Raw genomic sequence first — 21,924 nt, forward strand, 5'->3', positions numbered from 1 at the left:
GCTTAGTTACCCCTCAGAATGTGGGCTCTTAGTTCCCCAACCAGGGATAGAACCCGCATCCCCTGCATTAGAAAGCGGATTCTTAACCACTGGACCACCAGGGACGTCCCCAGGCTGCAACCCATTGTTTGGCCCAAAGATGCCTGGAAATCTGGGGGAGCTGGGCATGGTAGACTTTGTGTGTGCACGTGTGTGTGTGTGTGTGTGTGTGTGTGTGATTTCACAGCACCCTCTCAGAGCAGCGCCCTTCCTACTGCTTGCAGCCCCATTCACCTGCACCACCGTACCCACGTCCCCTTGTGCTGGTTGGGAGGGTTAGCATGTTAGCGTGGCAGGACTAGAGGTAGGGTATAGTGTGATCAGGGACTTCAGGAAGGTGCACCAGAAAGCCACAGTCCTTGCAGAGCTGATTATCAGCACCCAGGATATAATCTTATCAGAAGGCCATCAGTGTGGGGAGCACACACATTCCTTACGAGGGCACAGGAGGACAGCCACCACCAGGCAGCCAGTCAGACACCAAGCTCAGCTGATAAGCTGAGGAACAGACATGATGATGACACCATGAGGCAGCAGCTCCATCGTCCTGCCCCACCCTCTCCTGGAAGGAACATGTGAAGCCACAGACATGACATCTGGACAAGAGCATGTGACATCTGAGTGGGTGACACCAGAGAACTCCGGCTCAGGCTGTTGGAATCAGCTGATGTCTATGCTGCTGTAGGCACCAGACAATAACTCGATCAATCTTTTTTCCCCTTCTTGGCTGGGAATATCGTATGGCCCCTCCCTGAACATTTTGGTCTGTGAGTGTTGATGGAAATCCCTTCAGGGAACTAACGCATTTGATTTCCTTTTTGTCTTCCCACCTCGCTCCCTCCATCACTCGGACTTGGAGAGTTCTTCCACCCCTCCAGACAGCCAGTCCATTGGTGCTAGCTCCTTTCCACTCTCCCTCACCTCCCACGTGTGCTTTCCTCCCTCCTCGCCCAGCCTGAGTCCCTTGCAAACCCTCTCCACCCCCTTGATCCTCTCTGTTTTGGTCACATTCACTGGAAAACCCCCGACCTGGTTACATCTGCCCCTCCACCTACTCTGCACCTGCACCCTTGACCCTGAATATGCCTGTGGAGTCAGATGACCTCACTCATCTCGCTTTAAGTTTACGATCCTAGACCTCGAACAGGCCCTCAGTACTGCCCGGCAGTCCTACCGTCCTTCCCCGGTCCACGCTCCCTCCCGCACTTCTAGATGGCGGTTGCACATCCCCTCCTCTCTTCTCAAGCCTCCAACACATTCTCCTCCACCCTCACGCTCAGCTGATGACCGTGCTTCCTACTTCACTGAGAAAATCAGAGGAAACGTCACTGTGATGTGTGATCCACACCCCTGTCCCAGGCAGCCTCTCCCCTGTGCAGAGCCCACCCGCTCGCTGCTCAAGGATGTGGCCCCACAAGTCTCCCTGCCTTTAGTGGATCACTTCCATCCACCTAAAGCACCTGTTTATGGTGTTTAACACCATCTTTTAAAAAAAATCTCTCAATTCCACTCACTCCTCTAGGAACCGTCCCATTTTTCTGTCCCCTTTTATGATAAAACTCCTCGGAAGAGTGGACCATGCTGGTCTCCAGATCCTCTCCTCCTGTTCTTTTTTTTTTTTTTTTAATTTATTTATTAATTTATTTATTTTTGGTTGCGTTGGGTCTTCATTGCTGCGCGCAGGCTTTCTCTAGTTGTGGCGAGCGGGGGCTACTCTTTGTTGTGGTGCATGGGCTTCTCACTGCGGTGGCTTCTCTTGTTGCGGAGCACGGGCTCTAGATGCACAGGCTCCAGTAATTGTGGCTCGCGGGCTCTAGAGCGCAGGCTCAGTAGTTGTGATGCACGGGCTTAGTTGCTCCGCGGCATGTGGGATCTTCCCGGACCAGGGCTTGAACCCGTGTCCCCTGCATTGGCAGGCGGATTCTTAACCACTGTGCCACCAGGGAAGCCCTCCCGTTCTTTCTTGAGGCCGCTCCATTCAGGCTTTACTCCACTAAAATTACTCTTGAAAACGTCCACTTTGCTCCATGTTGCTGGATCCAGTGGTCAGTTCTGTCCTCTCTTCTTACTTGACCCGGCAGCAGCGCTGGTCACAGCTGATCAAGCGTCCTTGGATCGCTTCTCTAGCTACACCCATTTCCCAAGCGATCTCCTGACTGTAAATTCCACTGTGGCCCCTCCCTCAGGTCCTCCATATCTCTGCTTAAATGTCACTTCTGCACGAGTGCCACTTTCTCTAAATTGTGTTCCTTCGTCTCCCTCAGGCTTCCTCTCCGTCTCCCACTTCATTTTTTTCCATTGCATCTATCACTATCTGATTTTAATTATTCCTTATCTCCCCCCCTAGAATGTAAGTTCTACTGGGGCCTGGATCTTTGTTTTATTCATTGCTGAATCTCCAGAGCCAAGAGCAGTGCCTGGCACGTAGGAGGCACTCAACAAGTACTTGTAGAATGGATGAAAAACTGACCCAAACGAGCTCAGTTCCTCCACCCTGGACATTCGTACAGCTGTCTGATATTTAAGGAGTGTCCAGGGCAACCACAAGGGATACAAAAGGTGGGCACCGAACTCCTGGGAAACAGACCCCATCAGAACAAACCTCAACAGGATTGCTGAGCCAGCCATGGGTGGGAGCCTGCATAGCACAGGGGCTGTGGGATTTAACAGACCTCTAGGGCAGGATCTTTCTGAAAGATGATTCCCCGGGATGGAGGGTGACGCTGCCAGGCTGCAGGACAGGGGCCACCTTCTTGGGCAGGAATAGCTGGACCTTTAGGCTGGGTAGGAGTGGGGAGCCTGCTGGGAGCCTCTAGAGGTACCCCAACCCACTTCCACTGGGCCTCCGAAGCCAGTCAGAGGTTTGGGTAGATCCACTGGAGGTTGGCTTCAGAAGAGAGATGGGACCATGCGTACACAAGAGGCTGATTTGCCAACCTGGCCCCAGCGCCTTGATGGCATAGAGGCTGGAAGATCTGGCACAGCTTGTGACAGACACAGTAGCCTGCTTTGACTAGTAGTTCTGGGGGAAATGTGTGTCTGAGTAATGCCCTGAGGCCCACACAGCTTTGCCTTGGGACTTTCCCTTGAGAAGGGCTTCCTGACTGGGCTGCAGAATTGCAGGGATGTGGCATCAACAGGATTGGTTGTAGGGACTGAGCTCGGGGCAATGCTGGGGCCCTGGGCTGCTGGGCTGTGGCCAGGATGCATTTGGGACATCTGTCAGCACTTCTGGGGTTTAGACATAACTGGGGAGGGGGCTCTGTAACCGTCTCCATTTCCTGCAGCCAAGCAGCATGGATGTCGCCACATGTGCCTGCTTTCCCAGGCTGAGATGCTGGAGGCTTTCAGAAAAAACTCTTCTTTTAAAAAAAATAAATCGTGGATTATTTATACAGCAATAAAAGAACAAACTACATTTACATACTCTCACCTGTAGCAACGTGGATGAATCTCACAAACGTAAAGATGAGCAAATGAAGCCCGACACAAAAGATAATATATTGTAGAATTCCATTTATATGAAGATTCAACTCATATGAATTTATATGAAGTATATTAGTTATAGACTGTTGGAGGAGGTCATTGAGAGGACGTGACCGCCAGTTGACCCGTGAGCTGGACCGGGGCAACTGGGGGATCCTCGCCCCTCCCCTGTCTTCAGAATGTCAGCTCTGCCCCACAGTTCCCACACTAGGAGCTGTTTTAAGGACGCAGCCTTGAGAGAGTAAGGTGGTGTTGAGACCATCTGGACTGAATACCTGACCAAACCCAGTTAAAGCCTCTATATAAATTTTCAGGATTCTGGCAGGTGGATGCAGGGATCTACTCGTCTTTTGGAGTCCAAGACAAGCCTTGTATATAAGTTCCTTTGCTTATCAAAACTGCCACCTAGCTTGCCAAGGGTGGGGGGGCAGGTGGAGAAGGGATGGATTGGGAGTATGGGATTAGCAGATGCAAATTATTATTATATATAGAATGGATAAACAACAAGGTCCTACTCTATAGCACAGGAACTATATTCAATATCCTGTGATAAAACCAGCCTAAGGCAGACACTCCCCACTGTCCAGGTTATAACCTGGTATCAGCAGAGACTTCACAGGGAAGACAGAGCTGTTCCAATTATGTATGTCTTCTGTAGAGGGGATTACTGAGACAGGGAAGAAAAGTGCAAGAATTGGTCGCTGGTGCTACATGGTGGCAGCTTTGACATTTCTCTGGCTTCTACTATATTTTTTAAATATTTACGATTCTCACCTGCCCTAATCCAATATTTATAAAAGAGGCAGTCTAGAGAAAAAAAAAAAATATATATATATATCTCCTGTAATAAACCATATGGAAAAGAATATGAAAAAGAATATATATATGTATAACTGAATCACTTTGTTGTATAGAAATTAACACAACATTGTAAAACAACTATACTTCAACAAAATAAAAATTTAAAAACCTGCCACCTATCAAATGGGACCATGCTGATGACTGTATCTTGGTGATAGAAGCCCTTAAGTGCTTAAATTGATTTAATCATTTAGCTGTTGGTCCAGCTATCCCCCTCAATCTCAGTATCAGATGATTCCCTTCAGGAAAATAGCAAGATGGCTGTACAGCTGGGTCACTGGTTGGCTAGGCCACTGGTCAAGAACCAATCAGGGAGATGCCTGGGAGCCCTGGAGCCATCCACGGGAGGAGGATAGGGTCTTGGGAGAGGAGGAGAGCTCAGCTCAGCCTAAAGCTGTGACCAAATCAAACCTTCACTGATCAAGTGTGTCATCAGTTTTTGGCCTGGGCAAGGTCCCACGGGTCTGGTATAAGTCAAACCAGGTCTGACAAGGGGCCACAAACCTGGATTTCCATCCTCTTGGCTAGTGTCCCCCCTGTAGTGGGTATAAGGCAGAAAGATGGTCACAGTTCTTTCCATGTCATATTAGAGGATTCTGCCCAGTAAATAATAGCACCCTGAGGGTTAATGGGGCTTTGCAAAAAATTGCCCTATAGCATATTGACTGATTTTGTATCTGATTTAGCAATCTTATTTCAGGATTCCTTCCCTTTTTCCCCCTTGAATATATATGTATATATAAATAAGTGTGTGCCACTTTCTTGTATCCTCCTTTAAAGTGGCTTTGTCATCTTGCTGGCTCTGTCATCTCCCTCATTAGGGAGTTAAAAAAAAAAATCTAAAGCACATTCCTTGTCTAGTTGTATGGGAATTATTTCTAAGTTTTTGAATAGTCTACCTATACATTCTCTGTGTGTCTCTGTCTCTCTGTCTCTGTCTCTGTCTCTCTCTCTCTCTCGTTACATCAGTAATCAGGGGATGCTTAGAAAGGCTCCCTGGGGCTGGACAGAGTCTGAGGGCAGCAAGGCTGATGGGCGCAAGCCTTGAGGGCCTGTCGATGGCCAGGGCACAGTGACCACAGCTGGACACTCAGGCCTATGGATGGGGTGGGGGTGGGATCTATGACCCAGGACAGGGAGAGCCCCATTGGTGAAGGGAAGCAGGTCTCAAGGGAGGCCCCAGGAGGCCCTGGCTGAAGGTGGGAGCGGGAATTCAAATTCCAGAAGCACCTCCAGGCCTGAAGCATGTTGTGTGTTGGGCCCTTGGGAAGCTCTCACTACCCCCTCCCCCATGACTTGACTGACAAGGAGGAAGAGATTTATCCAAGGCCACAGTGTGGGCAGTGGCTCTTCCCACCCCTCCCTAGTCTTCTGCCCTTTGGAGTTAGACCTGGGGCTTCTGTCCTCCCCAGGAGAGGGTGTGGCCCCCTTCCAGTCCCACCCCAGCGCTTATCACGGGGGGGCATTGATCTTGAGGCTGATAAGAGCCAGACCTGGAGCCTCCTGGGGGCGGGGGCAGCTCAGGGCTGAGGGAGGTGGTGGATGTCAGAGGACCGCCTAGGGCCCAAGCTGGGAGCCGGTGGCCTCCTGCTCCACCTGATTCCCGGGGCCCACAGACAGGCAGGGGAGCCATGGATCAGCTGCGGAAACGTTTACTGCTGGGACTTGGAGAGGAGCGGCCAGAGTGGCTTCCCAAGGAGATGTCCTATCTCCAGCCTTGGGCCTGGTTAGGGCTGACATTGGTTTCCATTGTCACGGGCAGGGTCAGGCTGCAGGATGACCAGTTCTGCCTTCTGGGAGCCGGCTTGCTGCAGGTAAGGGGAGCCGGGTGAGCAACGCTGGGGAAATATGTCCTCTCTCCCCACCCACGAGTGGATGGAGGCCCGGGTACCTGGAACAGTGCCCCGTCTTGGGCGGCCTGGGCTCCCTCCTGGACGGCCTTCCCTTCCTCCAGGATGGCCTTCTCTCCCTTCAGGATGGCCTTTGCTTCCTCCTTCAGGCTCTCATACAAGGAGTTGGGCTGGAACAAAGGGTTGCAGGGGCCAGAGGTGGGTAGCTGACCCCAGGCAGGACTGCCTGCCACGTGCCCACACGGGAGCTGGGCTGGGAGGCAGGGAGGAGGCACAGCAAAGGAAGGGGGTCTCGGGCTGAGGTCTCACCAGGTCTTGCAGCTTCTCCCCCAGCGCCAGGTTGTCTGCTTGGATAGTGCTCAGAGACTCCCGAAGCCTAGGGTTGGAAGCGAGATCCCCGTCAGGCCCCAGACTCTTGTCCTAGGCAGTGCCCCACACCCACAAAACACAGCACTTGCATGAGCTGCGTGATCTGGCACAGCCAGGAGCCCAGGGTTTCACCAGGAGCCCCGTCTCACTCTGGCAAAGCTACAGTCAGGGAGGGAATTGTTCTCCCCATGTGACTTGCAGCAGGGGACCCAGACAAAGACGAATTGTGCTTCTCCTCTTCTTTAGCGAGGGAAAACCAGGCTGCTTCATCGCGTTTGCTAGGCTGAAAATCCTCTAAGGCAGTGTCGGGCTAGCTGCCCATCCCTCTGGGCTTCAGTGGGGGCAGTGGCAGGGCTCTGTGTGGAACTAGCCCTGCCTGAGCACCCGGGTCAGCTGCGTATGAATAAAAGCGCTGACCACTCAGATCCATGGCTCTGGGAGCCACATGCAGCCCTGGGGAAAGGACTGTCACACTCCCCCCACTCCAAGAGCTCCATCTCCAGGTGGAGATCGGACCCTGGCATTGCCACTGACAGGCAAGCGGCCATGGGACTCTGCAGACCTAAGCTCCAGAGCCAGACATCCAGAGAACAGACCCCCCCACACCCCTTCTCCACAGACCAAACTACCCCTCAAGTCCTTGGACAATTAAAGATGACGGTCCTGGGACTTCCCTGGTGGTCCAGTGGTTAAGAACCCGCCTGCCAATGCAGGGGACACGGGTTCGATCCCTGGTCCGGGAAGATCCCACATGCTGTGGTGCAACTAAGCCCGTGCACCACAACTACTGAGCCTGCGCTCTAGAGCCCACGAGCCACAACTACTGAGCCCGCGTGCTGCAACTACTGAAGCCCACGCGCCTAGAGCCTGTGCTCCGCAACAAACAGTAGCCCCCCCCTCGCCGCAACTAGAGAAAGCCCGCGTGCAGCAACAATGACCCAACACGGCCATAAATAAATAAATAAATTAATTAATTAATTTAAAAAAAACCAACCAATACCTATTAAAACAAAAAAGAGAGATGGCCGTCCCTTATAGGTAGCTTCATAGACTGCCCACTAACCAGGCATGTAGGCACATTGATGGGAAAGAGCTGTGGCCCCCACTCCCGTGGGGCAGGTCCTGCTCACATACAAGGACACTGATGCTTGGGAGGGAAGGGACCTATTGGCCAGCAAGGGGGTCACCCAGAGTAGAACAGAGAGAAGGCAAGGGAAGGAAGAGGGCCAAGTGAAGGTGCCAACCCACAGCTGTCAAGCTCCAGGCCCTGACCTCCATCGGGGAAGGTCCTGTCACCCTCCTGTCCCCACCTGCCTCTGCCCGGCTCACCTCATGCAAACATTCTGCAAACAGCTCATTTCCTTGGAGGTCCGCTGGGGGCCCCAGTCTTCCTTACCCAGGAACTGGCACTCCTGGATCTCCAAGTCCCTGGGTGGGTGCATAATGAGGGTTAGACCAGAATCTGGAGGCTGGGGAGAGTAGGGTGGGCAGAGAGGGGAACCAAGCCCGAGGCCCAGGCTTCTTCAGTCCTGTCTGGGCCACACCCCCTGAACCCCGCCCCAGGCTGAGTCCCAGCCCAGGTCTGAATGCTGATGGCGGGGGAGCAGTACACTTTGCCCGCCTCCCCTCCGCAGCCTCACGCGCATTCACACGGCCTCACTCTGCAGGGTCTTTGGTGGGCTCTGTTGTGCTCAGGAGCGTAAACAGGAACGTGACGGTGGCTTCCTGTTGCAGGCCCAGCTTCTGCTCTGAAGAATCTGAAGAAGGTGGCTTTGGCAGAGAGGGTGTCCTGGTGACTGAAGTGGCATGAGGCTGGCAGCCCAAGAACCGGGGTCCTCCCACACCCAACAGCAAGACGGTGGAGTGCAATGGCTGGGTGTTCAGATCTCCATCCAAGCAGGAGAAGAATTTCTCTAGCCCTCCTGCCACCCCTGCCCTCTGCCTTGGGAGGGCCTGTCACCTCTGTGCCCTGCTCCCTGGAGACCTGAGGGTCTTCTGGCTTCTGCTCCCCAGCAGGCTGCAGCAGCGGCTTCTCCTCGGGCTCGGAGTGGGCTCTTTGTCCACCCCCGGGAGACTGAGGGAGACGGAAACTTGGTTGGTAAGCCATGTCCACCATCCCGCTGGCCTCCCCTTACCAGCCTCCCCTGGTTTTCTTGCGGCGGCCTCCAGCCTCGAGAACCTCCACCACCAGCTCTGTCCAGTAAACCAGATCCCTCAAAGTTTGGGTTGCCAGATTTAGCGAGTAAAAATAGGACACCCAGTGAAATGTGAATTTCAGAATAAATAGTGAGTCATATTTTTTAAGCATAAGTATATCCCAAACATTGCACAGACCATACTTATACTTTAAAAAGTGTTTGTTTTCCATCTGAAATTAAAATTTCACTGGGGTGTCCTGTGTTGTGTTTTCTTTTTTTTTTTTTTTTTTTTTGTCACACCGTGCAGCTTGTGGGATCTTATTTCCCTGACCAGGGACTGAACCCAGGCCCTTGGCACTGAAAGCGTCCAGTCCTAACCACTGGACCACCAGGGAATTCCCTGGGGTGTCCTGTGTCTTATCTGGCAACCCTAGTAAAGCTACATGTTAACAGTGTTTTGTAAAATGAATTTCTGCAAATGCAAGGTGTCAGGGTAGGGGGTGGGGGATAGAATGGCACTATTTAAAGGGATCCTATAGAAGCTTATAGGAAAGTGGAGACTCCCTCCCATTTTTGCTGTAGAAATCATCTATCAGTTGGGCATTGAGAAGCAAATAGTGTGGCATTCAAGACCCTGAACTATGGACACCCTTGTTTGTAACACACCTACTATTCCACCGTCCTTGAACGAGCCTCTGCTCAGACTTGGCCAGGAGCTTCCCTTCCCAACACCACCCCAAATGTCCCCACCACCGTGCTCTCACCCACACTGTTCCCCCCCTCCCATTCCCTCCCACCTTGGCAATCTGAACCTGGTCCACTCTTTTCTCTGCTGAGCAAAGATGGCACCTCCCCCCGGGACCCCCTTAGATCCGTGGTGGAGCTGGAGCTGGGCTGAGCCTGAGGAGGCTTCTGTCTCCACGAGGTGGTGTAAGATGTCCCACCAAGCAGGCTTGAAATAGCAGCTTCTCCCCAGGTCACAGAAAGCCTTAAGTCAACAAATGGAATCGTCACCATTTTTCACTCTCCAATTTCTCAGAATCTTGTACACTTGCCGGCCAAAAGGTGAAGGACAATCCAATTGGAGAACAAATAGTGACCTCAGATGTGTCTTTCTTTACACTGAGCTCCACCTGGGCTTCGGAAAGGCCTGTGGGTTGTGGCAGGAATTCTATGCCATGTGCTCTCTGCATTACATAGAACCTTTCCGGATGGCGCCTAAAATACCACAGTCCTGTGCATGTGATGTAAACAGAATCTCATTGGCTGGCAGTGCCCGCAGAGGGCCTGTTACCCTGGGGACTCGCTGTGCCTCAGGGTAGACCGATTCTTGGAAGCAGGGAGCTCTGCCACCGGGTTTGATCTCTCCCAAAGGGATGCTGGCAACGTACAAGATCTACAAAACTAGCCAGACCCTTGCCCTGGTAACTTTGCTTTGGAAACTAGGCCTAAAGAAACAACTCCAAAGGAAATAAAAATAATTCACATGGAGGTCCACGGTAGCCGATTTACACCATGAAGAAAAACTGGAACCTGTCTAAAGGGCCCAAATGTAAGAAAAGGTAAGTAAACGATGACTTATGAACATGGTAGAATACAATCCACTCTGAAGTTAATGGTCCCCAGTAAACACTGGTGCACCAACCATTGTCTGTGGGACAAGACTCGGGCTGGGCCCTGAGAACACACTGATAGATGATTGTGACCCGGTTCTGCCCAGGAGAGGCCCCCAGGGATGAAGGGGTGGCCCAGGCTCCTAGGTGACCACAGGGCAAGGACATGTGCCATCCAGAGGCCTGTACAGAAAACCTTGACCAAGAGAGGAGGGAGCCACTTGGCTTAGGAGCACCAGAAAGGCTCCACCGAGGGAGTCTTTGATCTGCTTGATCTACGAGTCGAGTCGGTATCTTGGCCGGAGAAGGAAGAAGGGCAAGTCAGAAGAGGGAATGGTTTGGGCAGGACGGTGCCAACAGGCATGGTGCGTCCAGGCGTGGGGTGCTCCCACTAACTCCCAGGGTGAGTGGGCCTGGGCTGTGGCCCCCCAGGTGACAAGGAGGCATGGGAGGCCTTTGAGTGTTTGTCTGTGTGGGTTGTTTGGGCCGTAGCTGAGAGGATGGATGGGAGGAGGAGACCCTGGGGGCGGAAGCCCAGGGCCCTGGGGGTGAAGGAGAGGGGCACGCACAACTGCTGCCCATGACAAGTGTCTACACTGTGTTAATACCAGGGAAGGCGAGCATGGTCTGTACGTGCTACGTACCAATGCACCACACAGGGTTGCCAAATAAAATACAGGATGCCTGGTTAAATCTGAGTGCCATATAAACAGTGAGATTTGTTTTAGTATGATCATGTCCCAAACATTGCATGGCACGCACTTGTACTGCAAAATTACTCCTTGTTTATCGGATTTGGGACGTGCTTATGCTAAACAAAAATTCATCGTTTATCTGACATTCAAATTTAACCAGGCATCCTGTATATTTTTATTTGTTACATCTGGCAACTCTAACACCATGCCCACATGTTGGTACCCATCAGAGGAAACTGGGAGGCACGAACAGCTTCCTGGTTACCAGTTAGTAACCAGGAAGGATTGGAGAGGTGGATGACTGGAGATCTAGGTGTGTATCTGAACAATCAGAGATACAGGAAGCTGTAATAAGATAGGGAGTCGAGGGTCACTAGTTCTTTTGACTTCCCTCTGTGCCCCCACCGGCCTTCAGCCTGGCTGTCTAACAGCTGACTGTACGCAAGCTCTCTCCCCGCAGTCCACGGAGCTCTTCCCCAGAGAATGCCTGGGGTTCCCTTTGTGCCCCCTCAGGGTCCCACTGGCCAAGCTCAGACAGGTGCTTAATTCAGATTTAGAGAGAAGACAGCTCAGAGCTGAAAATCCATAAACCCAGGTTCAAGTCCTGCTCTGCCGTTCAAAGGTAGGGCAGCCCCAGACACTCAGGCTCAGTTTCCTAGCCTGTAAAATGGGTATTCAACTCCACAAATATTTACAGAGCCCTGATTTTGTTCAAGGCCCTGCTCTGAATGTGGGGAGGATACAAAAAGGAATTTCCTCCTTTAAGGAGTCAGTCATGGACTGAGTACAAGAATACTAGCAGTCAGTTATTACACTCTACCAGGTGCTCTGCATGTGACCATCAACCTGGAAAACAATCTCCAGAGCAATTCTGTAATAGAGGTAGAATTAGCCCCACTTGGGACTTCCCTGGTGGCGTAGAGGTTAAGAATCCGCCTGTCAATGCAGGGGACATGGGTTTGATCCCTTGTCCAGGAAGATCCCACATGCCGCGGAGCAACTAAGCCCATGCGCCACAACTACTGAGCCTGCGTTCTAGAGCTCGCGAGCCACAGCTACTGAGCCCATGTGCCACAACTACTGATGCCCACGCACCTAGGGCCCGTGCTCTGCAACAAGAGAAGCCACCGCAATGAGAAGCCCGCGCACCACAACGAAGACCCAATGCAGCCAAAAAGAAAGAAAGAATTAGTCCCACTTTTCATAAGAGAAAAGTGAGGCTTGAAGAAGCTAAGTGACTTGCCTATAATCTCAGAAGAGTCAAAGCCAGGGTTCAGACCCAGGGCTACCCGAGTCTCAACCTGATGGCTGTCAGAGAGTTTGACAACTTGCCAGCCAGGAGATGGAAATACGTGAGGGGAAGGCAGCCTGCTTGAAGCCCGTATGTTGGGAGGACCACCCGGGCCTTAGGCCAAGGCCTCACCTGAAGGTTGGCGGTTGCAGGGGCTCAGGACTCAGGCCTAGGAGGCGAGGGCCGTGGGCCGGGTAGGGAGCTGTCCTGTGGAAGAGGGAGGGTGCAGTCCACTCCCAGGGCCGTGGGGGTCAGTGTGAGCCCTGGGGCTGGAGCCAGGATTCATGCTGGGGGAGGCAGAGGCCCCATGCCCGAGTGCAGGCCACCCAGGGGCCACTGCTCCTGACTCCACCTGCACCTCTCTCTCCTCCAGGGCACCCAGAAGCTCTCAGCCCCCAGCTCCTACAGGAGGGTGTGAGCTGCCGTGGACCAGGCTGGAGGGAAACCACCACCCCTATTCATCCATGACGCGCCTGGATGCTGGGGGGACAGAGACAAATACGATTCCGCCTCCACCCTCGGAGCTAAGACTACCGTGTAAATGTGTGTGCCCAACAGACAGACTCGAGCTTACAGGAGCTGTGAGAGAGGTCCAGGAGTTAGAAAGGAGGGAGCGGTCAGGTCTCCCTGAAAACAACTATTGTCCACTGAGCACGTATCACGTACTAAGCACTTTACCTGTATCGTTTCCTCTCTCACCGAAACCGCATGAGGTGGGGACAGGTATCCCCCACTCTTCCAAAGTTCACTTTATGCCAGTCACTTTTACAAAAGACCTAACATTAGCACCTGTTTTTGCTAATCGAAAGAAATCTGAAGACAATTTTCATTTTTAGGAAAAAAGCGAAAATAGCATCCAGCATCAGTTTTGCAGTGTGCCGGTACAGAGGCAGCTCACACCCTGAGCAGCCAGAGTGGCCCCGCCAAGCTCTTCCACCGGGAACTGCACTTGACATCTCAGCATTGTGAGCATCTGTGCTTTAACCTCGATTTATTTTGTGTATCCGTTAGCAAGCTGTTGTGACCTAAGGTAAATTGCGTCTTTGCTTACGCCATTTTGGCTTACAAAAGGTTGACAGGAATGCTCTACTTTCAGATAGCGGGGAAACCTGTACTATTACTGTTCCCATTTTACAGATAAGGAAACTGAGGCACAGAGAAATTAATTAACTTGCCTGGGGTCTCACATCTAGAAACTGGCAGCGCCAGGATCCAAACTCCATTGAACTCTGGAATCTGTGCTGTTACCCATCATGCTGTCACTGCAGAAGGGACAGGCAGGTAGGAAAAGACTGAGCAGAGGTGACGCTTGAGCCAAAGCCAAACCTAATCAAGTCAGGACTCAGCAGGTGAGACAGGATTGGGAAGAGTAGGTGAGGCAGAGAGCAGTCTGAGCAAAGGCTGGGAGGCGAGGACCTTGCAGCAGCTCAGGGTCTGCACTGGTTCTGTGGGCCTTAGACTGGAGACGTGGCCACCAGCCTCACCCTGGAGTCCTCATGAGCCCTGCCAAGCAGTCTGGAGCAACAGGGCTCTGGGTTGCAAACAAGAGAAAACAACATTGGTTAATTTGAGCAAAAAAGGACTTTATTGGAAGGATACTAGGGAGTCGCGGAACTCATAGAACAGACTCAAAGGGCAGGAAGTATGGGATGCTGGCTGCCAGGAACACGTGAGGACCCTGCCACAGGAGCCAACTGTAGTGTTCTGCCATCTCCACACTGGACGGCGGAGGCCCAGGGCTGCCGCTGGACACGTGAAGCCACCACCTCGCTGAATCCTCAATTATCCTTCCCTGTCTTCCTGGTCCTTGTTCCAGGTCCTCATGAAAAATCTGATTGGCTGAGCTCAGGTGAGATGCCTATGTCCTGGTTGCTGGGATCAGGGGGAGCAAGTGTCTGGCCTCTTCGTGCCCATGGAGGGAAGTGGCGTCTTGCAGTCAGCGCATTTGTAGAGGTTGAGACTGGGCAGCCAAAACCCAATAACCATCCATTACATGACTGCATGGACAATGGGAAGTCACCAAAGGGTTGTTTTTTTTTTTTTAATTTATTGCGGCAAAGTACATAAAATTTACTATTTTAAGCATTTTAAGTGTACAGCTCAGTAGCATTAAGCACACTCGCATTGCTGTGCAACCATCACCATCATCCATCGCCAGAACTTTTTCATCTTCCCAAAGTGAAACTCTGTCCCTGTTAAACAAGAACTCCCCATTCCCCCCTGCCCCAGTCCCTGGCACCTACCATCCTACTTTCTGTCTTTATGAATTTGACTGTTTTAGGTATCTCATATAAATGGAGTCATACAATATTTGTCTTTTTGTGTCTCATTTCACTTAGCATGTTTTCAAGGTTCATCCATGTTGTAGCATGTGGCAGAACATCATTCCTTTTGAAGGCTGAATATTCTATTGTACCTCTATATTGCATTTTGTTTATCCATTCATCCATTGATGGATATTTGTGTTATTTCCACCTTTTGGCAATTGTAAATAATGCTGCTATGAACATGGGTGTACAAATATCTTAAGACCCTGCTTTCAATTCTTTTGGGTATCGTACCCAGAAATGAATTGTATCAAAGGGTTTTAAGCAGGGGAGAAACAGCATCATATTTTTGTCTCCTAGAAAACTCATTCTGGCCGCAGTGTGGACAGTTTGGAGAGGTGAGAGTAAAGGGAAGACCCACTAGGCCAGAGCAACTGTCCAGTGGCCATGGGGATGGAGGGATGTTGAGAGTGGGGCTGATGGGATGGGGTAAAGGAGAGGGTAGAGCTGCAGAGGCCCCCCAGTTTCCTGGCTTGTGCGACTCAGGTCAGCTGGTGGTGTTGCTAACATCAGGGGGAGCACAGGAAAAGGCAAGCTGGTGGATGAGCTGAATTTGTGATGACTTCTGAGTTGAGATACAATTTTTTGTTTGTTTTTTTTTTTAACATCTTTTGAGATAGTTTTAGAAGACAGTTCTAGATTCCAGTTTGAAGCCCAGGAGAGAGGTATGGTTTGGAGATAGACTAGCAAGTCTTGAGCAAGGAGGCGGCCCAGAGAGAGCAAGCAGATTGGAAAGAGGGTCCAGGACTGGACCTGGGTGTCCTGATATTTCAGGGGAATCCAAGAAAGAGGGGCCAGCAGTGCCATGGCCCCAAGAAGGTGTTCTCCGCCAAGGCTACAGAGGCCCTAGTCTTTAGCACTGGGCATTAGGGGGTCACTGGTTACTTCTGCCCAAGCAGTAAATGGAGTGATGAGGGCACCCAAAGTAAATGAAACAGAAGCAGAAAGCAACTTTTGAACATTTTTCAAGGAGCTTAACCTTGAAAGGCATAATAGCAGCTGAAAACAGATGCTGGACAAAACTTTTTGGTTAGGATTAGGGTGGTTGTTTTTAACAATAAAATGAACATAAGCCTGTTTAAGACCTGTAGGAGAAAGAGGAACAAGGTCTCAGAGATGAGGGAATTGGATCAAAAGCCAAAATGCGAAGCTTGGCCTTGAAAAGAGAAGCCTGCTCTCCTCTGGGTAAGGGAAGGAGGTAGAAGTGGGGAGGTTTAGGGAGAATTAAAGAATTTAAAGGCCTTAATTTGTTCTAAGGACTAGGAGGCAAGGACAAGCATAGGAAGGATGAGGGGAAGGACAGTGGTTGTGACACCTGCATCAAGGTGCACGTATGTCCCTGGGCCTCCTCCGGCCGAGTGTGATAATTCCTGGGAATCGCACCTTTGACTAGCTCCCCAGGGGGTTCTGCACCCACTGCTGTAGAGCACCCCGGTTGGGCCAATGTGTGAGGAACTGGCTCCTTCACGGGAGTCTGTCAGGGAGAGGGGGCGGGGAATAAGAGCTGGACTCGGGGTGGGCTGGAGGGTTGGTTCCCAGGCACTAAGCGAAGCTCTTAGCAGCCTCACCCCAGACCGACTTCTTTCCTCCTGGGACAGGAGGGTACGGGGCTCCCCTTCTTAGAGGAGTGGGTGAGTGACTGGACAGAATAAACAGACCTGGGGGTGGGAGTGATCTACCACAGGCTACTAGAGGCCAGGCTGGCGGCCCCCCATACAAAGGGACAACCCTGGTGACACAGCCCAAAGAAGGCATGGCTTCCTGGGTCCCACACCTTCAGCTCTGCCTTTGACCCAACAAAAGAAACAGTCTATGAACAGGCAGAAACTCTTTAATTGTTGTTTTCTTTAAAAAACAAACCCCAGTTTTTCCTTAAACTCCATTCTTAGTTTTTCAGGGACAGAGAGAAGTTTGCAGCCATGACATCAACTCAACATCATTTGGTTACTCCCGATTCTGCAGGACTAAGACATTTCCCAGGAGTTGTCCCGCCAGCCAGCGAGGACGAGACTCTTCAGGACTCCTAGGCCTTGCAAAGAGTTTAAATAGCACCCACCAGGCCTGTGCCATTTCAGGACCCTAATCAAGCAAGCACTCATCTTCCCTGATATTCTCTGCTGTCCACTAGCCTCTCCACACTCCTCTTATCCCCTACTTCCGTGAACCTGTAAACATCAAAAGGCACAAAGGCCTGGGCTATGGCGGAAGTTGTGGTTGGGCAGCCTTTGAAAGCCCACCTTTTAACAATATTGCGAAAAGAGAAACAGGGGCTAGGGGAGTGGGGATCCCCAGAGACAATGAGATGACCCCACCCTCCCCCTAGTTCAACTCCTGGCACCTACCTCAGGCAGTGTCCTCCTGTGAGAGGACACTAAGGAAGCTGAAAGTTAAAACTGCTATCAACCCTGGCCCCTTTCTGGCACGTGAGAAAAGCTTCCTAGAACTTTACGAAATGCTAATGTCACCAAGACCATTCAACTCCTAAGTTCTTCTTCTAGAGCTAAGTAGACGCTGTACACTTTGTTTTGTAAAAAACAGGTATGAGTGATAAGAGGGGGCGCCTCCTGCCATGGGCCCCTTCCTGCCCTCTGCAGTTATCAGTCCAGATGCCCTGAGCCTCAGGTTCTGGGGGGTCTGGGGACACCTCCCCTCCCCAAGCAGCCACTGCTCCATCAGCCTGCATTTAACCGAACATCTCAGCAACAGCACACGGAACTATAAAACACAGCTTCTGTGCAGCAGACATTTACGGTCTGAGACCCAACCAAGGCTTCCCTCCCTCCTTCAAAACTTAAGACTATAGGCTGAATATTCTGCTTCTTCCTCACAGATAGAATTGTCTCCAATCCATGGCGACAGTCCTCCCGGACCATCTACAGAATCTAAGAGGAAACCCAGGCCTCGTTACCTAGATGCGCTCATGGCTGGGAACCAAGCCCCAGCAGAGGCAACTCAGTAGAGAAAGCCCGAGGCTGGCTGTGGCCCTCAGCATCCATCTCTGGTGGGGCTGCTGCAGAGCGGCCACATTTCCCCACAAGGGCAGAGGTGCTCTCTCTCACCCCCAGCCCCCAGCCCTTTAACCTCTTCTGGCTGGGCCAGTGATTCCTACTCCCTAGTCTGAGGCCCGACTGGAAACCGGCTGGGATACTCTGGGACGTAGTGGGGAAAGGATGGTAGGTAACTGACTACAGACAGGACACCAGTGCGGGCCTGGGCCAGGCGGGCCCCGTTTCCTCAAGGTGAAACAGCTGCTGCCGCTGTGCCAGCCCTCAGAGGACAGGCCTCATGTGCAGCAACAGCGTGTGCACAGGTAACGAGACCAGGGGAGGGGACCCCAAGTGTCTTCTCCACAGGGAGAGGGGACTATGTACAGGGGGAAGAGGGGAGTCTGGCCAGGGACACCCCCACTTCATCTCATTCAACCAGGAGATCAAACTGCTCAGCAGCTTCAAACTCAGCATTCATGGCCGCGGCCCACTCATCCAGCTCCGATTTCTGGGGGAAGAGAAATGGGGGCAGGTGAGTGGAGAAGCGGGCACATTGGCTGGAGCATTTCCACCCATACCCTGCAGGCGCCGCCTTTCTCCCGTGACAGCCAGGGCTGAGCCCCGGCCCTGCACGTGTCCCAGTGCGTCTCCCCGTGTGTCTGGCGTGATGGCAGAGGAAGGCCCCCTGCCCCTCACTCACCAAGATCTCTGGCACCTTCCTCTTCTTTCGTTTCTCTTTCACGGCTGGGGGAGAGATTCCAGGGAGAGTTGTGTCTGGGGCCCAGGGCTTCACAGGGACCCTGGGGACCTCAGTTAACTTTGAACCCACCACAGGTGAGACTCCAGCCAAGTCTTCTGTCGCCAGCAGCCCCTCAAAGCCAAAGCAGGACCGGCGGCCTGGGGTGGAGGTGGAGGCAGAGCCAAGAGTCTCCAGGCGGCTGTAGGATCGCCTGACTTTCTTTGACATTTCCAAGTCTCTGGCGTCCAGGTCTCCTTCCCCGGAGTCGGACTCAACATTCAGGGAGCACAGCACAGGAGTGGAGGCGGAGGTGACAGGGACACTGCATGTCTGGAAGAGGTCCTCCCGAGTAGGCTCCTTGCTAGGAGGGTTGTTTTCTTTCTCCAAAAAAACAGCGATCTGTACCAGGACAGAAGAGAGAACGCCTCCCTGTTACTTGGCTGTGTTACTTACTTCAAGAAAGGCCCAAGGAGATTTAGGGCAGAAAGAAAGACCCACAGGACCTAAAATGTCCATCCAGTCAATACGTCCTTATTGGTCACCTGCCAGGCACCAGGAGTACAGCAGGGAAGAAAACAAAGAAGACCCCCGTCTCCACAGTGCTTCCACTCTGGTGGGAAAATAGAGGATAGGGAGAATCATGCCGCATGTTAAGCACTTTGGAAAAAAACAACAGGATTGAGCATACTGGGTGGGGGAGGGGTTTGGAATTTTAAGTAGGTGTAGGTCAGTGTAGGCCTCACTGAGGCAGCATTGGAGCTATGACTTGAAGGAGATGAGGGAGTAAGTCATCTGGAGGAGAAATGTTCTAGGCAGAGAGAACAGAAGGTGCAAAAGTCCTGAGGTGAAAGTGTGCCAGTCAGGGTCAAGGAACAATAGGGCTAGTGTGGCTGAAGTGCGAGGGAGTGAGGCGAGGAACTGAGCATGGGGTTCGCGAGGTAATGGGGGTGTTACAGAGCATTTTGCAGGCCACTGTAAGGGGAGACCCATGGAGACCTTTGCTCCGAGACCCAGGGAGCCATGGCAAGGTTCTGAACAGGAAAGCACTTAATCTGACATGTGTATTAAGAGGTTCACACACTGGCTTCGCACAGTTCCAATCTCAGCTGAAATGCTGCCTCCTCAGGGAGACCAGCCCCTCCTGACCTCTGCTAGTCACCCTCTGTCACAATGACCTCTTTCCCACACAGTGAGCCTCACTATCTGATTGTGGCTGTTCGCTGGGTGACTGTGACGCCAACTAGAATGTGCGTGTCACGTGTGAGCGTCTTCATCTGTCTGGTTGACCTTGCCTGTGCCCAACACCTGCAGCAGAGCCCTGCGTGGAGCCGGTGTTCCATAAATAATCACTGAATTAACTTCCACAAAACTTGACACTGAGCTTTGTGACAGCCAAGACAAGGTGAGAAACAAGACAAATTTAGGGACCCTTGTGGTTTAATAGAATTATATTGATTATCAAGAGAGACATTTCCTGGCTACAGATTCTGGGGAATCTGCCCCATGAGTCTTAGTAAAAGGGATGCTGAACAAAATGGGAGTCACCCAGACGACTTCTTCTTCAATCCCTACAGCCAAGCAGTCATCGAAGTCCTTGCGCATTCTTTGTTCAATATCTCATGAATCTATCATTCAACCAACAAGAAAGAGTGGCCACCACAGGGGAGACAGAAGTCCCTGCCCCTAAGACAACAAACATGCAAACAAAATACTCTCGGCTATTCATAAAGCCTATGGAGGAATACATCAGGAAGGCTTTGGGGAGGAAGTGTCCTGTGAGCTGAGTCCTGTGTGACGGGGTGGCCACGCGGTGAGCCAGGGGAAGGAGGAGCACTCTGCCCTTACCTAACTTCAGGCTCCCACCATCTCACTTCGGGATTCCTTTCATGCCCGCCCACCTGGTCTGGGGGTCCCCAGAAGGCTTTCTGCAATCCATTCTCCACCCAGACCCTAAAGAGATCTTTCTAAAACACCCAAGCCTGCCTCAGTCACCATCTTAAGACTCTCCAAAGCTGCCCACAGAACAAAGGATGAAGTCGAAGCTCATCCTCATGCCTCATCAGGATCTGCTCTGGCTTGGCACGCTCCCTCCCCTGACAAGGTATGGGGCAGACACATCAAAGCTGCTGTTCCCCAAACCTCATGCTTTCCCTTGTGGACTCCAGGCATCTGCAAACACAGCTTCCTTTGCCTAGAACACTCCTAACTTGTCTTCAAAGACTCAGTTTAAACACTTCTTCTGTGAAACATTCCCTGAGCTACCTGGTCTGGGTTAGGTGCCTTTACAACATCTAGTACTTTCTTTATTGCGGTCCTCAGCACACTGTGTTATCACTTATTTATCTTTCTCCCCACTTGACTGTAAGCCCCGTGAGCCACTCAAAGGCAGTTAGTATTTCTCATTCATTATATCTTCAGGTACAGATCTTCTTTTAATGAGACATCCTTAACAATAACTTCTGTTAAAACAGTTAAGGACATTATACTACACTGAGAACAATAGACGAGGAAGAAGAAAGTAGTTAAGACACAGCTCAACTTTTAAAGGAAAATGGTAGAGAATACAGGGCATCAATAGCTAAACGCACCAAGTGTGCAGGGAGTAAGCAAGACTGGTGATACATGTAGGTGTCCAAAGGCAAATTGTTTCAAAATACAGCAAATAGCTCCCTGGGCAGACGTGAACAGCCATTATATTCCGCCCCAGCTCTAGACTGTCTGTCCTGGATTCCCCTTAACTAAGAAAATGAAAATGAACTTACCCGGGGGCTCCTTCGAGGCGAGTGAACAGACGGGGTCTGTGGAGACAACACTAGTTGATCACATCAACACTAGTTGATCCCAATTCTGGCTCCCCACCTACAACCCCTCTCTCTGCCCTCACCTCTACAGTATGGGCCACGATCTTCTTCAAGACGATGGGCTTTCTGACTGGAGCCTCCTGGGGTGCCTGGAGAAGAGGGGTGAACTTGAGCTCTACATTAGCCCAGGGGCCTCCGGGGCAGGAGGAACTGAGGAACCCGGGGCTCACCTTAGGCCAGATTTCCGGGAGGATGCTTGGGAGATCAGAGCCTGATTTCCGCTGGGACCTCCGCAGAGACTGAGTGGGAGTTGGGGCGCTGGGCCCTGGAAAGAGAAAAATTTAGCAGGTAGGGGAGGACTCTAGACCCCAGAGTCTAGAGAACAGGTGCTGAAGAGAGCGAGAGAAGGTTCCCAAACAGGCCCCTTGGGGGCGCCTTCTCGGGCAGGGGACGAGCCTCCTAGGGCGGTGGGGGGAGGGCCTTCCTCACGGAACTGCGTCTCACAAACGGCTCAGCCCCTTCTCTCCCGCGCGCCCTCCGCTCACCGGAGCACTGGGCGGCCCCTCCGGACCGGGTTCGCCTCTCAGACATGTCTAGCCTTGGTCTCGATATCTACTGCCGCAGCCGCCGCCGCCGCCGCCGCCAGGGCTCGCGCCAACCCGAAGTGCAAACGTTCGAATTACCCGCCTTACCCGGGAGGAAGCGGAAGTGACGTAAGGCGGGAGGGC

The 21,924-nt window shown here is 52.0% G+C and overlaps 1 protein-coding gene across 1 annotated transcript; it reads right to left on the reverse strand.

Annotated features, from left to right (window-relative positions):
• Nucleotides 1-16,994: 16,994 nt before the first annotated feature.
• Nucleotides 16,995-21,844, reverse strand: CDCA5 (cell division cycle associated 5). Its single transcript, XM_061203624.1, has 6 exons — nucleotides 21,742-21,844; nucleotides 21,427-21,521; nucleotides 21,280-21,345; nucleotides 21,158-21,193; nucleotides 18,357-18,794; nucleotides 16,995-18,164 (listed from the first exon to the last, which is right to left on the reverse strand). The coding sequence occupies exons 1-6, from the start codon at nucleotides 21,785-21,787 to the stop codon at nucleotides 18,084-18,086; spliced, it is 762 nt and encodes a 253-aa protein (XP_061059607.1). The 5' UTR covers nucleotides 21,788-21,844; the 3' UTR covers nucleotides 16,995-18,083.
• Between the last annotated feature and the right edge of the window lie 80 nt (nucleotides 21,845-21,924).

The sequence above is a fragment of the Eubalaena glacialis genome, chromosome 10 (assembly GCF_028564815.1).
Source record: "Eubalaena glacialis isolate mEubGla1 chromosome 10, mEubGla1.1.hap2.+ XY, whole genome shotgun sequence".
In the NCBI taxonomy this organism is placed as follows: Eukaryota; Metazoa; Chordata; class Mammalia; order Artiodactyla; family Balaenidae; genus Eubalaena; species Eubalaena glacialis.

Bases quoted from the DNA above. Each gene is read 5' to 3' on its own strand.
- CDCA5 (XM_061203624.1), bottom strand. From the start codon at position 21,787: ATGTCTGAGAGGCGAACCCGGTCCGGAGGGGCCGCCCAGTGCTCCG. The intron at 21,522-21,741 runs GTGAGCGGAGGG...TTCTCTTTCCAG, and splicing joins AGGGGCCGCCCAGTGCTCCG to GGCCCAGCGCCCCAACTCCC. The intron at 18,795-21,157 runs GTAAGTTCATTT...GTCCTGGTACAG, and splicing joins CGCCTCGAAGGAGCCCCCGG to ATCGCTGTTTTTTTGGAGAA.